The sequence below is a fragment of the Theropithecus gelada genome, chromosome 9 (genome assembly GCF_003255815.1).
Source record: "Theropithecus gelada isolate Dixy chromosome 9, Tgel_1.0, whole genome shotgun sequence".
Taxonomy (NCBI): domain Eukaryota; kingdom Metazoa; phylum Chordata; class Mammalia; order Primates; family Cercopithecidae; genus Theropithecus; species Theropithecus gelada.
The window spans coordinates 89,982,970-89,995,471 of record NC_037677.1 but is presented as its reverse complement, the minus strand read 5'-3'; the positions used below and the strand labels follow the sequence as shown (position 1 = coordinate 89,995,471).

Sequence of the window (12,502 nt, the reverse complement as noted above, 5' to 3'; positions counted from 1 at the left end):
ACCTCTCCTCTGGAATGCTGAAGAGGGGATCCAAGCATTGGGCAGGAGATAGAGGGGTGCCCTACAATCCTTTCCCACCCAGGGTCCATAGATCCGTACCCCACAGGGTCCTGCAGGAGAGGGTCTGAAGCAGACCTTATTTGAGCTGTTTGGGATTACACAGTCTTCCATAAAACTGGCCAAATCAGAAGATCTCCTAGTTAGCTTGTTGTCCAGAAACAGGCTTTCCTAGCTCTGCGGAGGTTAGGAGTTAAAAGCATCACTGTTGGCTCCCCAGACACTGCTGGGACTCCAATGGGTGCAAGAGTGAAGGAGAAGGTGGGAAGCAGATGGAGAAGCAGGGAGGAAGGAAGCCACAGGTGTCATCTTTTCAGGATGCTCAGAAGTAGCCCCAGTGCCCTACAGATAAAGGGTTGGTGTGAGGACCAATCAACTCCTTATTTCTGTTTGGCAGCTACCTACCTGTTCCCTAACTTTCTCTTATTTCAGCTCTGGCTGCAGCAAAATGGCCCAAATTGATCTCGAATCTTTCTGATTTAGGCCATGGAGACACAACTGATACTGTATGGAAGGAACCTTAAGAAGAGATACTTCTTTGCCACATCATGAATTCTCATTCTGTCATTCTCATCCTTTGACTGGCTGCTTTGATCAAATGAGTGGAACTCTAACTTTGAACAGAGAAAAACAGGGTCAGTAAATCGTGCCACCACACAGGCAAAATAGCTAAACTAGTCACAGTGTTTTGATTCAATTGGCTATTGACATTATAGAATGTTGTTTACTCTTCTCTCCTTTGTCTACTCCCCAGCCAACAAAACAGTCAACCTTAGCTGCTTTGAAAATAAATGAAAATTCCAATATGGGTTTGAAATAAAATTGCATCACAAACAATCGCTAGGTGTTTTTCAAAGTGGTTTCAGGGAAGTGCCACGGAGTAAGCAGGCGACCACCGAGGCCGCTAAAATATTTCCTGTCCTGACCAGGGTTGCGTTTCTGGAGAATATTTAACAGGGAGGGTTTTAATGCTTTTAAAGATGTTGAAACTAAAGAACAAATATTGACCAGAGGGCACCACAACTCTCCTGAAAGAGAGTAAAATACATCCTTTATAAAATGAAAAACTACTTGGATGAATTATTCCAAAATTCCTGCACAAGTGGACCTCAGAGGGCTGACGGAGGGGCCAATTTGGCACGGCCAGGGCCTGGGCACTCACGCACCAGGGAGCCTCGCGGGTACCCTCTCGCTCTGTGAGGCCACGGTCTTCCCGCCAGGTTGACTCGAGCCTCCTGCCAGAGCCACTGGCCCCGGAGGCCACCCCAGACCGCAGCTGGCAGCCGCTGGCACGAGTGCAGGGTAACTGAGCCAGGGCCGCTGGCGCGTTTGGCCTGCCCGAGGCCAACCCGCGCGGCCGCTCCACTGTGCCCGGGGCTGTCCTGGAGGTGAGGCCGGCCCACGGGGACCCTGCCCACGCCCGGGCGCCGGTGAGTCAGGGCGCGTTATGCAAGTGCCCCCGGCGCCTCCCCTTCGGTCTTTCACCCCGCGCGGTTACGAAAGCGCGACCCCCTCCCCCCGGCGCTATAAAGCAGCGGGGCGGCCGCGGCGCGCTCGCCTCCCTAGCTCCACGCGCGCCCGGACGCGGCGGCCAGGCTTGCGCGCGGTTCCCCTCCCGGTGGTGAGCCGCGGCCGGGGCCTCGGGGCCGGCGGCGGGATGGGCCGGGGTGGGGTGGGGTGGGGTGGGATACGGCCGCCCGGGGGTCGGCTGTCGGGCACTGACTGAGGCGCATCTCCCGCAGGGCAGATTCCTGGGCAAGATGAAGTGGGTGTGGGCGCTCTTGCTGCTGGCGGCGCTGGGCAGCGGCCGGGCGGAGCGCGACTGCCGAGTGAGCAGCTTCCGAGTCAAGGAGAACTTCGACAAGGCTCGCGTAGGTATCGGCCCAGGGGGCCCGGGCGGCCCAGGTCCCCACCCCATCCCCGCTCTCCCCGCGGCCCGCTGTGCGCCCCCGGACACCAAACCCCTGCTGCTGTCATCCTTCTCACAGTTCTCCGGCACCTGGTACGCCATGGCCAAGAAGGACCCCGAGGGCCTCTTTCTGCAGGACAACATCGTCGCGGAGTTCTCCGTGGACGAGACCGGCCAGATGAGCGCCACGGCCAAGGGCCGAGTCCGTCTTTTGAAGTCAGTGACCTCCCGGGTAGCTGCGCCCTTTGCACTCCAGGGTCCCTTCAGGACCCTGCCTGCTGATCGCCACGTGGGGACTGTGAAGGGAAGGGAGCACGGGGTGGGTGGAGGGAGGGAGGAAGCCCTTCGCCCGGCTTGGCTGAGGATCCGCTTGGCTTTTGCAGTAACTGGGACGTGTGCGCAGACATGGTGGGCACCTTCACAGACACCGAGGACCCTGCCAAGTTCAAGATGAAGTACTGGGGCGTAGCCTCCTTTCTCCAGAAAGGAAGTGAGTAGTCAGCTCTGTGGGACTGTCTTGGGAATGGGGCCCCTACGGGGCCAAATCGCTGAGTTTCTTCTCCAGAGGCACCTACCCTTAGAAAGAATGGCCTGCGGAAAGGTCTGGAAGTGGCAGGAACCCGCAGCACCGTCTGAGGTTAGGGGGACAAGATTGGGAGCAACTACCTGCCGCCGCCCCAACCCTCAGCTCAAGAAACTTGGCCTAAGCTCAAAAGGACCTTTCGGTTTGTTAGGTGTCATTTTCCCCACCAGCCACTGTGCCAAGGTGTGTGCCTTCTCCATGCTTTCTCCTCCTGCCTTCCACATCACCACTCCACCTAGCTCTGCATTTCCTCGGTCTCTTAGGGCTGAATCCCTGAGGCAGCTTGACTATCTGGGGCTCCCGCAGAGGCCGAGAGAGCCCTATCCAAGGTTTAAGGGAGCACTACGCATAGGGATGGATCCCTCCGAAGTGCCTGGCCTGCCGATGCTGAGGTTCTGAGCCAGGCACAGTGTGCTATAGCAGTGGCCTCTTCCCTTTCCCCTAAGCTGTGAAATTCAGATGTGGAGGGGAGTGATGTTGAGGACTTGTAGAAGAACATCCTAAAATTTGGCCTAATCATGAGGAAACAGTGTCTACATGCTTTTTTTCCCCATTATTCCCCCCATTTATCCTAAGTTTCAAATCGGGAATCTACTTGGTAGCTGGAGAATAAAGCAGGCCAGGGGGCACATATCATGGAATCTTAGAGAGGGAGAGTTAACCTTTTGGAGGGGGTTCAATATGCAGATGAATAAACTGAGGCCAAGAGAACTTTGCCCAAGGACATGCAACAAGTTTGTTAAAGCCAATGTCAGAAGCCAGGCTTCCAAATCTCAGGCCAGGATTAGGTGGCCCTGAACTACAGGGACTCCTATTCCAGACCAGCTTTTGCAGAGTATTGTTTGAGCTCTTCTGTGAGGTAGGACCAAGGGTTGTTCAGGGAGACTCTCTCTGCTCAGTGATCCAGGGTAGAAGTGTCCTTTATTGTAACCCCTTGCTCGCCATATATGGCACACGCTCTTGGACTTCCTCCAAAGTTGTGTGTTGGATGAAATTGCATTTTAAATTTTTATTTAATTTTTAATTTTTTTTTTTTTTTTTTTTTTAGAGACAAGGTCTCACTGTCACCCAGGCTGGAGTGCAGTGGTGCCATCATGGCTCACTGAAGCCTCAACCTCCTGGGCTCAAGCAATCCTACTGCCTCAGCCTCCCGAGTAGCTGGAACTGCAGGCATGGGCCACCATGCCCGGCTAATTTTTGTATTTTTTGTGGAGTCAGGGTCTCCCCAGGTTGCCCAAGCTGGTCCTGATCTCCTGGGCTCAAACCATCCTCCCATCTCGGTCTTCCCAAGTGCTGGGATTACAAGTGTGAGCCACCATACCTGGTAGAGAAAAAGCGTGGAAGCTTTATTTTTATTTATTATCATTGGAATTAATAAAAATTATTTCAAATAGTGCAGCAAAACTTCCCAAAGTGATTTATCTAGAGTAAAATGTACTTTTCTGATAATGGATTACAAAAATCAATACCAGAGGTACAAGATTACTGATTTTTAGAAAGAGGAAACACATATGCTGTATAGCCCTTTGAGATGTTCTCCTTAATGGACTAGGATTCTGTTGGCAATGCCTTTAGGGACAGGGTCAGAGAGGACCCAAGGAGAAGGGAGCATTTTGTTTCTTGCCTCCTCCCCCGATCAAACCAGATTAGTTTGCTTTTGCCTCTCGTATATTGATATTTTATCAGGATTTCATTTGGAGGGGGAAAAAGTATTGGAATCTTGAAAGTGATTGCTGCAGATATTAAGTGAGATGACTATAATATGGAAGGCTTAAGGATAAATTCCTTCTTAGGTTACGTTTCAAAAAAGAAGCTGTGCAGTGTTGTAGTTAAGCCCACCCGGTTAAAATTAGACCTCCTGAGTTCATATCCCAACTCCACCACTACCTGTTCCTTTACTTCTTTGTGCCTGTTGCCTCATCTGCAAAGTGAAGGGATCATAGAAGCTACCTCATGGAGTTGTGTTACAAGATGCAATGAGTTAACAGGCAGAAAGCACTCAGAACGTTGCCTGAGACATGAGTTCTTTGTAAGTGTTTGATATGATGGCTGCCTAGTTATCTCCCTGGTCATGAAATCATAGCTTTAGATTCTGGGTCTAGAATGGAAGGACCCACGGACACCGCTGGGTTCAAGTCTCTCGTTTTAGAAGTGAAGAAACAGGCCCATAGAGAAGTGCCTGGCTCAAGGGCACACAGTGAATTGTTGGCACTTAGTGACACCTCTTAACCCAGGGCTTGTAAAAAGGCACAAACGATCCCTTTGTTTTCTGAGTATCTCGCAAATGGCATAACTTGATGCACCTGCCTTGCTCTGCTTTACATGCTTGTTTTGAGGTCCTCTTAACAAACTCTACTTTCATTCCTCATGCCAGTTTCTTCCCTGACCATGGTCTTGCTTTAAACACTGACTTGGACAGAGGGATGTGAAGGCCACTCCAAGAGTGGCCTGCATCCTCAGCCTCTCCCCTGCTCCACACACTGCATCTCACCAAACGGATGTGTTTAAAATGAAGTGCACTTATGGAGAGAAAGTAACTCAGGGCCAAATGATCATGAAATTTGTTGTCAAATTATTTAAAAATTAAATGTGATCAATCTCTACAGTTGAACATGAATGTCAGTGTTAACAGACTAATGTGGCTTACTGCTCCAGCCTTGGGCATGCTCAGTACTGGTCTTCCCTTCTGGCTCCACCAGCAGCAAGCAGGATGTCTCAGGGGTTGAGGATACTACAATCAGCAGGTCTTGGTTGAATACAGGCTAGCCTCCCTGAGATTTGACTTCCTTCACTGTGAAATGGAGATAAAGAATAGTTTCTATTTCATAGAATCATTGGAAGGACTAATTAAGGTAATTTGTGAAAATGCTTAGCCTAGTGCATAGTAGGTGCCCAATAAATATTAGCTATGATCATCGCTGTTTTGTGCTCTTGCAGAAAGACATGGACAAAGACTCTCCTTTTGTCCTTCTGTCAGATGAAGTCTGTCACTCTGCTGGTAAAGGGGCTCCTGTCAGGCTGAATAACAATGCAGGCCTGAGTGTTTACATTAGGGTTTCTCAAAGTCAGGGTTCCTGTTCCATCTATATCTAAATAAACTACGGTGCTTGTTAAAAAGTGCACATTTCTGGACCCAAACCCAGAATTATTGAGTCAGACATTCTAAGGGCAGGGCCCTGGAGTCTGAATTTTAAGTATGCTCCTTGGGTATGCTATTTCTGCACAACAAAGTTTGAGAACCACTGGTCTAGATAATTCAATCTGAAGAGTTATCTTGGCTTACTCAGGTATCAAGGCCTCAGACTCCACTCACTCTTCTGGGGCCTGTTGGGGTATTTTGACAATTCATCAGAAATAGCGTTCAATCTGTTACCTGGCTGGCTCAGCTAGACTGTTAGGCCTGAGAGCCACAGGGAGCTTCCCACCCAGTCTTGCTGCTTTAGATGATTGGAGCCTGCAGGTTTAGGGAGCTGAAAGGACACATGCCAGGCCCACAGCAGTGAGCAACAGAACAGACCAATGGAGCCAGGTTGCCTGAGACAGCACCCTCTACCAAGCATTTTCTTTGGTTTTGATTTTGGGACCGGCAGTCCAAACCTCTAAACCAGTCTGTGTAGGTACAGTGTAGACACAGCTGCAGCGTGACCCCGCTTCCTAGGATGGTAGAGGGAGGCAGGGGCTCCCAGCCACACAGCCACTGCTCTCTGTCCCTAGCTCCACTGCATGTGGTCAACTGCAGTCTGGAAATGGCTCAGGGTGTCTGGTTCTCCAGAGGAGCCCTGCCCAGCCGCTGGGTGTGAGGAGGTTGGAGAACCAACCTCATTCTTACAGTGCTCTGGCAGTGCATCTCTTGCAAATACTCTTAAAAGGGAGAGCCTGGTCAAGGTCGCTATGATTTAAATTCTTCGTCTTTGAATTATTCAGCCAAAAGAGCCTGGAGATTAACCAAACCAACTTAGGCCTTCTTTTAAAGTCAAGAACAGTAGCCAATTTTGCTCAATCCAAGTATTGAAAGTTATTTAATTCCTCTGTCAAAATTTACATGCTGGCGACCATTTTGGGAAAAAAGAAAAAAAGTTAAGCTGCCGATCCGCCAAGCTAATAGCTGCCTGGATCATGAGTCGAGGCAACATTTCAAAGGCAAGTGTTTTTGTGTCTGAGGGTGCCTGTGACAGACACTGTGATCCTCGTAACCAGGGAAGGAATGACTTCATCCAAGGATGAGGAAGACCACCCAGATACTCTGGAGCCCGTGAGGGGAGTCAGCGGTTAGGGTGAGGCCCAGCAGGCAGCCCTGTGGCTTCTGTTCCCAGCCTTTCTGCTGAATAACTTTATGGTCCCTGCGGAGCAGTCATGGTTCTGGAACATCTCCTCAACCCCACCTCTGACACTGTCACCCTGGAACAGCCTCAAGGCACAGGAGTGGCTCATTCTTCTGGCAGGCCTAGGGTGAGTTGAAGAGAGGGGCTCCACACCCACTCCTGGGACAGTCCCCCTGCAGAGCCTGGGTTTGGGCTGAGCCCCATCCTAGGCTGGCACTCCGGGGGTTCTCAGAGAGGCACACCCGGAAGCGACTTAGGGCCAGCATTCCAGAAGGCCTTACACCCTCTAACGCTGGGGGATCCAGTTCCCTCTGCGCTTCTCCATCTAGAACACTGCAGAGGGAGCATCACCCCTTGCTCCAACACCTGAGCCTGAGATGGAGACACAAAACCTTTTTCTTTCTTGCCCCTCTCCCGCCAGCGTGCTGATTGTCTGGACACAGCGTGGTGTAGAGGTGAAGCATGCGGGCTCTGGGATCAGAGCCTTCCTTGAATCCCAGTTCTGCCCTGCTCTTTGTAACCCTAGGTAAATTATTAAGTATCTCTGTGTCTCAGATATTAAGTATCTCTGTTTCCTCACCTGTAAAGAAGGGGATGATAGTGTGCACTTTTGGATCAATGTGAGAGGTAACCGAGAAAACAAATGGAAAGTGTCCATACAGTGACTGGCACATAATTAAGTGCTCAGAAAGTCCCAATCATGGTATTATGTCAACAAGAAGGTTAAATTAAGTAGAGATGTGGCACTTTTATCTGAATATAGTGTAACACTGTTCTTTCTCTGTGGCAAATCACTCACATACATTCTCTTTTTTTTTTTTTTTGAGACGGAGTCTGGCTCTGTCGCCCAGGCTGGAGTGCAGTGGCCGGGTCTCAGCTCACTGCAAGCTCTGCCTCCCGGGTTTACGCCATTCTCCTGCCTCAGCCTCCCTAGTAGCTGGGACTACAGGCGCCCGCCACCTCGCCCGGCTAGTTTTTTGTGTGTGTTTTTTTAGTAGAGACGGGGTTTCACCGTGTTAGCCAGGATGATCTCGATCTCCTGACCTCGTGATCCGCGCGTCTCGGCCTCCCAAAGTGCTGGGATTACAGGCTCACATACATTCTTTTTTTCTTTTTCCTTTTTATTTTTTTTAAAGACATGTCTCACTCTCACTCAGGCTGGAGTGCAGTGGTGCAAACCTAGCTCACTGTAGCCTTGACCTCCTGGGCTCAAATCAATCCTCCCGCCTCAGCCCCCAAGTAGCGGGGACCACAGACACATGCCACCCCACCCAGCTAATTATTTTCATTTTTCATAGAGACCGGGTGTCACTATGTTGCCCAGGTTGGTCTCAAACTCCTGGCCTCAAGTTACCCTCCTGCCTCAGCCTCCCAAAGTGCTGGGATTACAAGCACGAGCCACGGTGCCCTGCCACGCACACATTCTAATTAACGTTCTTTCCTCTCCTGCCTTCGCTGATATTTTTACCACTTTCATTTACTCTTACTCTTCATGCCTTACATTTCAGCCTTGAGAAATACATATAAACTCAGTGGCTCAGCTCTGCCTCTGTGAGTTGTGAAGAGGACAAGGTCTGAGAAGGAATATCTGATGCCAGATGGTGGGCCTCTTGTGTCCTCAAGGCAAACCTACTCTTTGCCAGCACAAAGAAGTGAGGAGCGTTAATAAGCAGAATTAGGATGGAGCCAGAGAAGCCATGATCATGGGCGTGGCATCCTCCAGAGGACTGAGAGAGGAGGGGGCAGCGCTGTTAGTGAGTTGATTAGGAACCAGCTGATAGAGACTGAGAAAGACATAAGCCAATATTGGGGGTAACATAAGTTGGTGGCCATCAGATATTAGGCACAAAAGACACAGAGATATTATTGGAGAGTAGATGGTGAAGCGACAGTAGGACGATTTATTCTGTGGTTTTGATGAGCCCACATTCTTGGTGGTTCTTGGGAAAGATGCTGTCACATTTACAGTGACATAGTCACAGGGAGAGATGATTATTGAAGTGAATGAGGTTTCCCTGACTGCAAGATTTTTTTCGATAAAGGAGAACAAGGCCCTTTCTGATTTGCCGAATTTTGTAAAAGCTGTCAGAATTCTCTGAAGTGTCCTGCTTCCTAAGGAAATAAAACCAGCTTCTGGAAGTCACTGTGTTCTCAGGCCTGGTTGTGGGTTTCTCTGACATCTGAGCCCATGAGGGAGAGTCTTTGATTGGCACGATGGCTTTCTGGCTTGCAGATGATGACCACTGGATCATCGACACGGACTACGACACATATGCCGTGCAGTACTCCTGCCGCCTCCTGAACCTTGACGGCACCTGTGCTGACAGCTACTCCTTCGTGTTTTCCCGGGACCCCAACGGCCTGCCCCCAGAAGCGCAAAAGATTGTAAGGCAGCGGCAGGAGGAGCTGTGCCTGGCCAGGCAGTACAGGCTGATCGTCCACAACGGTGAGCGGGGAGCAGGGAGCAGGGAGCAGGGAGCAGGGAGCCTCCTTGCTCTTTCTGCAGGGCAGTGGGTTTGGACTTTGGGCCCATGTGCTAGTGAAATTCATTTCATCTGTACCCCAGAGAAAACAGGGGGTCTTGGGGCCAAATCCTGATCCTGCTTGCCCAGATTTTTCACTGACCTTCTCACAGGGCTCATGCGGGTGTGGGTAAAGGCCTTTGTCCAGTTCACTGGCACTAACACTGCAGTGGGCTCTCTTTTCCTTTTATTCTGCTTCCTCAGGCCATTTCTGTGGTCACCCCTGGCTAAACTGCCCCAAACAACCATTTTGACTGAATTCAGATTGTTTGGGATTGAGCAGCCCAGTAAAGAGGTGGGCAGCTCATGTGGTCATTGGTGTAAAAACTCCACAGGGATGTCAAGGTAGTAAGCTCCAAAGAGAATGATTTCAATGCACCTTCTTTTTTCTGGATGAAACCAAATAGCCACGACATTGACTAGCTGGGTTTCCTCAGTTGGGTGTTTTGAGATTCCCTGGAACAACCATAAGATCTTTTAGGAGATATTACCCTTGTCTGATCTTGATTTTAAAACCAGAAACATTGTGGAGGAAAGAGCTCCATTTAGTTTGAATGGACACCCACTCATTGCTATGGGATACTGGGTTTCAAAATCCAAATAGAGTAATGCTAAAATGTATTAAAAAAATTAAACAAAATGGGCCAGGCGCGGTGGCTTATGCCTGAAATCCCAGCACTTTGCGAGGCCGAGGTGGGCAGATCACATGAGGTCAGGAGTTCAAAACCAGCCTGGCAAAACCCAACATGGCAAAACCCCGTTTCTACTAAAAATACAAAAATTAGCCAGGCGCGGTGGCATGCACCTGTAATCCCAGCTACTCGGGAAGCTGAGGCAGGAGAATTACTTGAACCCGGGAGGCGGAGGCTGCAGTGAGTTGAGATCCTGCCACTGCACTCCAGCCTGGACAACAGAGCAAGATTCTGCCTCAAAATAATAATAATAATAATAATAATAATAAATTTAACAAAATGGAGCATTTCTGTTGGTCACGAACTGACCCACTACACCAAACAGATGGGAACTCAGACCAAAATCAAACTGATTTTGAAGCTTCACCCTTGAAAATGAAATGTAGGGCCGGCGAGGATTCCACCATGGCAGGGCACCTTAGAAAGCAGATTATGCTCACTGTACAGATGAGAAAACAGAGGCTGACAATGATGAAGAAAGTTGCCCTAAATCTTTAATAGGCAGCTGAGTTGGATGCATACCTAGAGTTTTGTGACTCTGAAGTCTCTTGTGCCACATCATCTGGTGACACATGACATGAGACATGGAACACTTTATAAAACCATCACCAGTGTGTCCCAGGTCAGGCTGCCTTGGCCCCCACTTCCTGAAAGCTGAGGATGGCCCCTGACACTTTGAAATGCAATAAGGCAGACTTAAAAGAGAAATCAAAAGGAAGCCCTGTTCATCAGCAGGTCTTATTCTCCCCACCCCCTTTATGCCCAGAGAAATTCAGTGGGTTTCAGAAACAGCCTTGAAGGTGCTGATGAATTACAGCCAACTGTAACCTTAACGGTTGCGATCTGCTGTGATGCATTTGAATTAAGAGACATTTGAATGAAGCCAACTCCAAGGCCATCATGATGTTCATTATCTACATAAAAACTGGGTCCACTTTCTGTCGTTAATGGCTTTGTTTTGTATTTTCCAGGTTACTGTGATGGCAGATCAGAAAGAAACCTTTTGTAGCAACATCAATAATCTAGTTTCATCTGAGAACTTCTGATTATTTCTCAGTCTTCAACTCTATTTATCTTAGGAGTTTAATTTGCCCTTCTCTTCCCATCTTCCCTCATTTCCCATAAAACCTTCATTACACATAAGGATACACGTGGGGGTCAGTGAATCTGCTTGCAGGTAAATGTCTTTCCTGAAAGTTTCTGAGGCTTAAGATTCCAGACTCTGATTCATTAAAATATAGTCACCCATGTCATGTGATTTGAGTTTTCATTTGTGTTTGTGTCTGTGCTGCAGATGGACGGGTGGGGTGCGCTTCTTTATACCAGGAGCAAGCGGCTCTTTCTGACCTTTGGCCTGTTCTAGCACCTAATCTCCATTATTAAATACTGGCTTCTCCCAACTTCCTGAAAAGGAGGTTTCCTCTGTCACTTAGGAAAATCTTACCTACCAGCCTGGCTAAAGCACTGGTGCCAAAAAAGGAAGTGAGTAGGTAGGTCAGGCCAGTGAGCCCAAGGCCTCAGTCAGCCCTAGGCCTATGAGGTGGGCGGGCTGGCAGCTCACCAACGCTGGATTTGAGAGGCTGAGCCACAGGGGGCAAGGTGAGCTCTAGGAAACACTCCTCAGCCCTTTATCGTCTCTAGCACGCAACTCACCTCTTTCAGGTGTAGGCAAAATGTTGAGGGGGAGGACGGAGGCCTCTGGGGAAATTGGAAGATGGGGCTCTGGAATCTTATTCTATAGGAAAGATCAGAGCACCTGGAGTGCAGGGAGGATCTGGGTGGGGGGTAAGTAGCAGGGACTGGGACAGAACACCAACATCCTGCATCATTAGCAGCACGTGGGAACCCTAGTGTATGGGTGCAAGGCCACTTGCCTCAGTTTTTCAGGTGTTCCCAGGGCCTCCATTTCTCATGTTGAAAACAGCAGCAAGGCTTTGGTACCAGAGGGTCTTGGTTTAAGTGCACATCTGGTTCAGATACATATTAGCTGTGGATTTGGGGCTGGTTATATATAAGGCTTCTCTGAGCCTCACTCTTTTCTTGGGAGATAAGGGAAAATAGTCCTTGCCTGATGGGCTGCAGTGAGGATTCAATTAGGCAATGTCTCTTAGAGCTCTGGGGAGCTGTAAAACTGGTGATGCCAGGCTGACGTCTATGAAATGCACTGGGAGTGAGGAAAGGGTCACAGATCTCCACCGGGGTGTTGGGATATCCAGGGACCGTGAGAGGCTCCTGGGTGTCCCATGCTAGCGTTCTCCACCAAAGACAGAGGAGACAGGTGATGTGCATGGGAGAGCTTTGCCTTCCTCTCTCACGGAACCACAGGCTGTCAAGGCTGTCAGAGCCTTGCTCCGCAGCTTCAGTTTGACAACCTCAGGGAACCATAATGATACAGGAGTTAAAAAGAAATTACTTAG

The 12,502-nt window shown here is 49.5% G+C and overlaps 1 protein-coding gene across 4 annotated transcripts; it reads left to right on the top strand.

The window, feature by feature from the left end:
* The first annotated feature begins 1,132 nt into the window (after positions 1 to 1,132).
* Positions 1,133 to 11,343, top strand: RBP4 (retinol binding protein 4). Of its 4 annotated transcripts, none has more exons than XM_025397553.1 (6): positions 1,133 to 1,173; positions 1,862 to 1,928; positions 2,046 to 2,182; positions 2,350 to 2,456; positions 9,105 to 9,317; positions 11,057 to 11,343. In XM_025397553.1, the coding sequence occupies exons 1-6, from the start codon at positions 1,133 to 1,135 to the stop codon at positions 11,092 to 11,094; spliced, it is 603 nt and encodes a 200-aa protein (XP_025253338.1). In that variant the 3' UTR covers positions 11,095 to 11,343. The 4 variants fall into 4 exon arrangements, with proteins under 4 accessions (XP_025253338.1, XP_025253336.1, XP_025253335.1 ...); XM_025397551.1 differs by lacking the exon at positions 1,133 to 1,173 and adding an exon at positions 1,336 to 1,487 and having other exon boundaries at positions 1,800 to 1,928; XM_025397550.1 differs by lacking the exon at positions 1,133 to 1,173 and adding an exon at positions 1,604 to 1,678 and having other exon boundaries at positions 1,800 to 1,928.
* Positions 11,344 to 12,502: the final 1,159 nt, after the last annotated feature.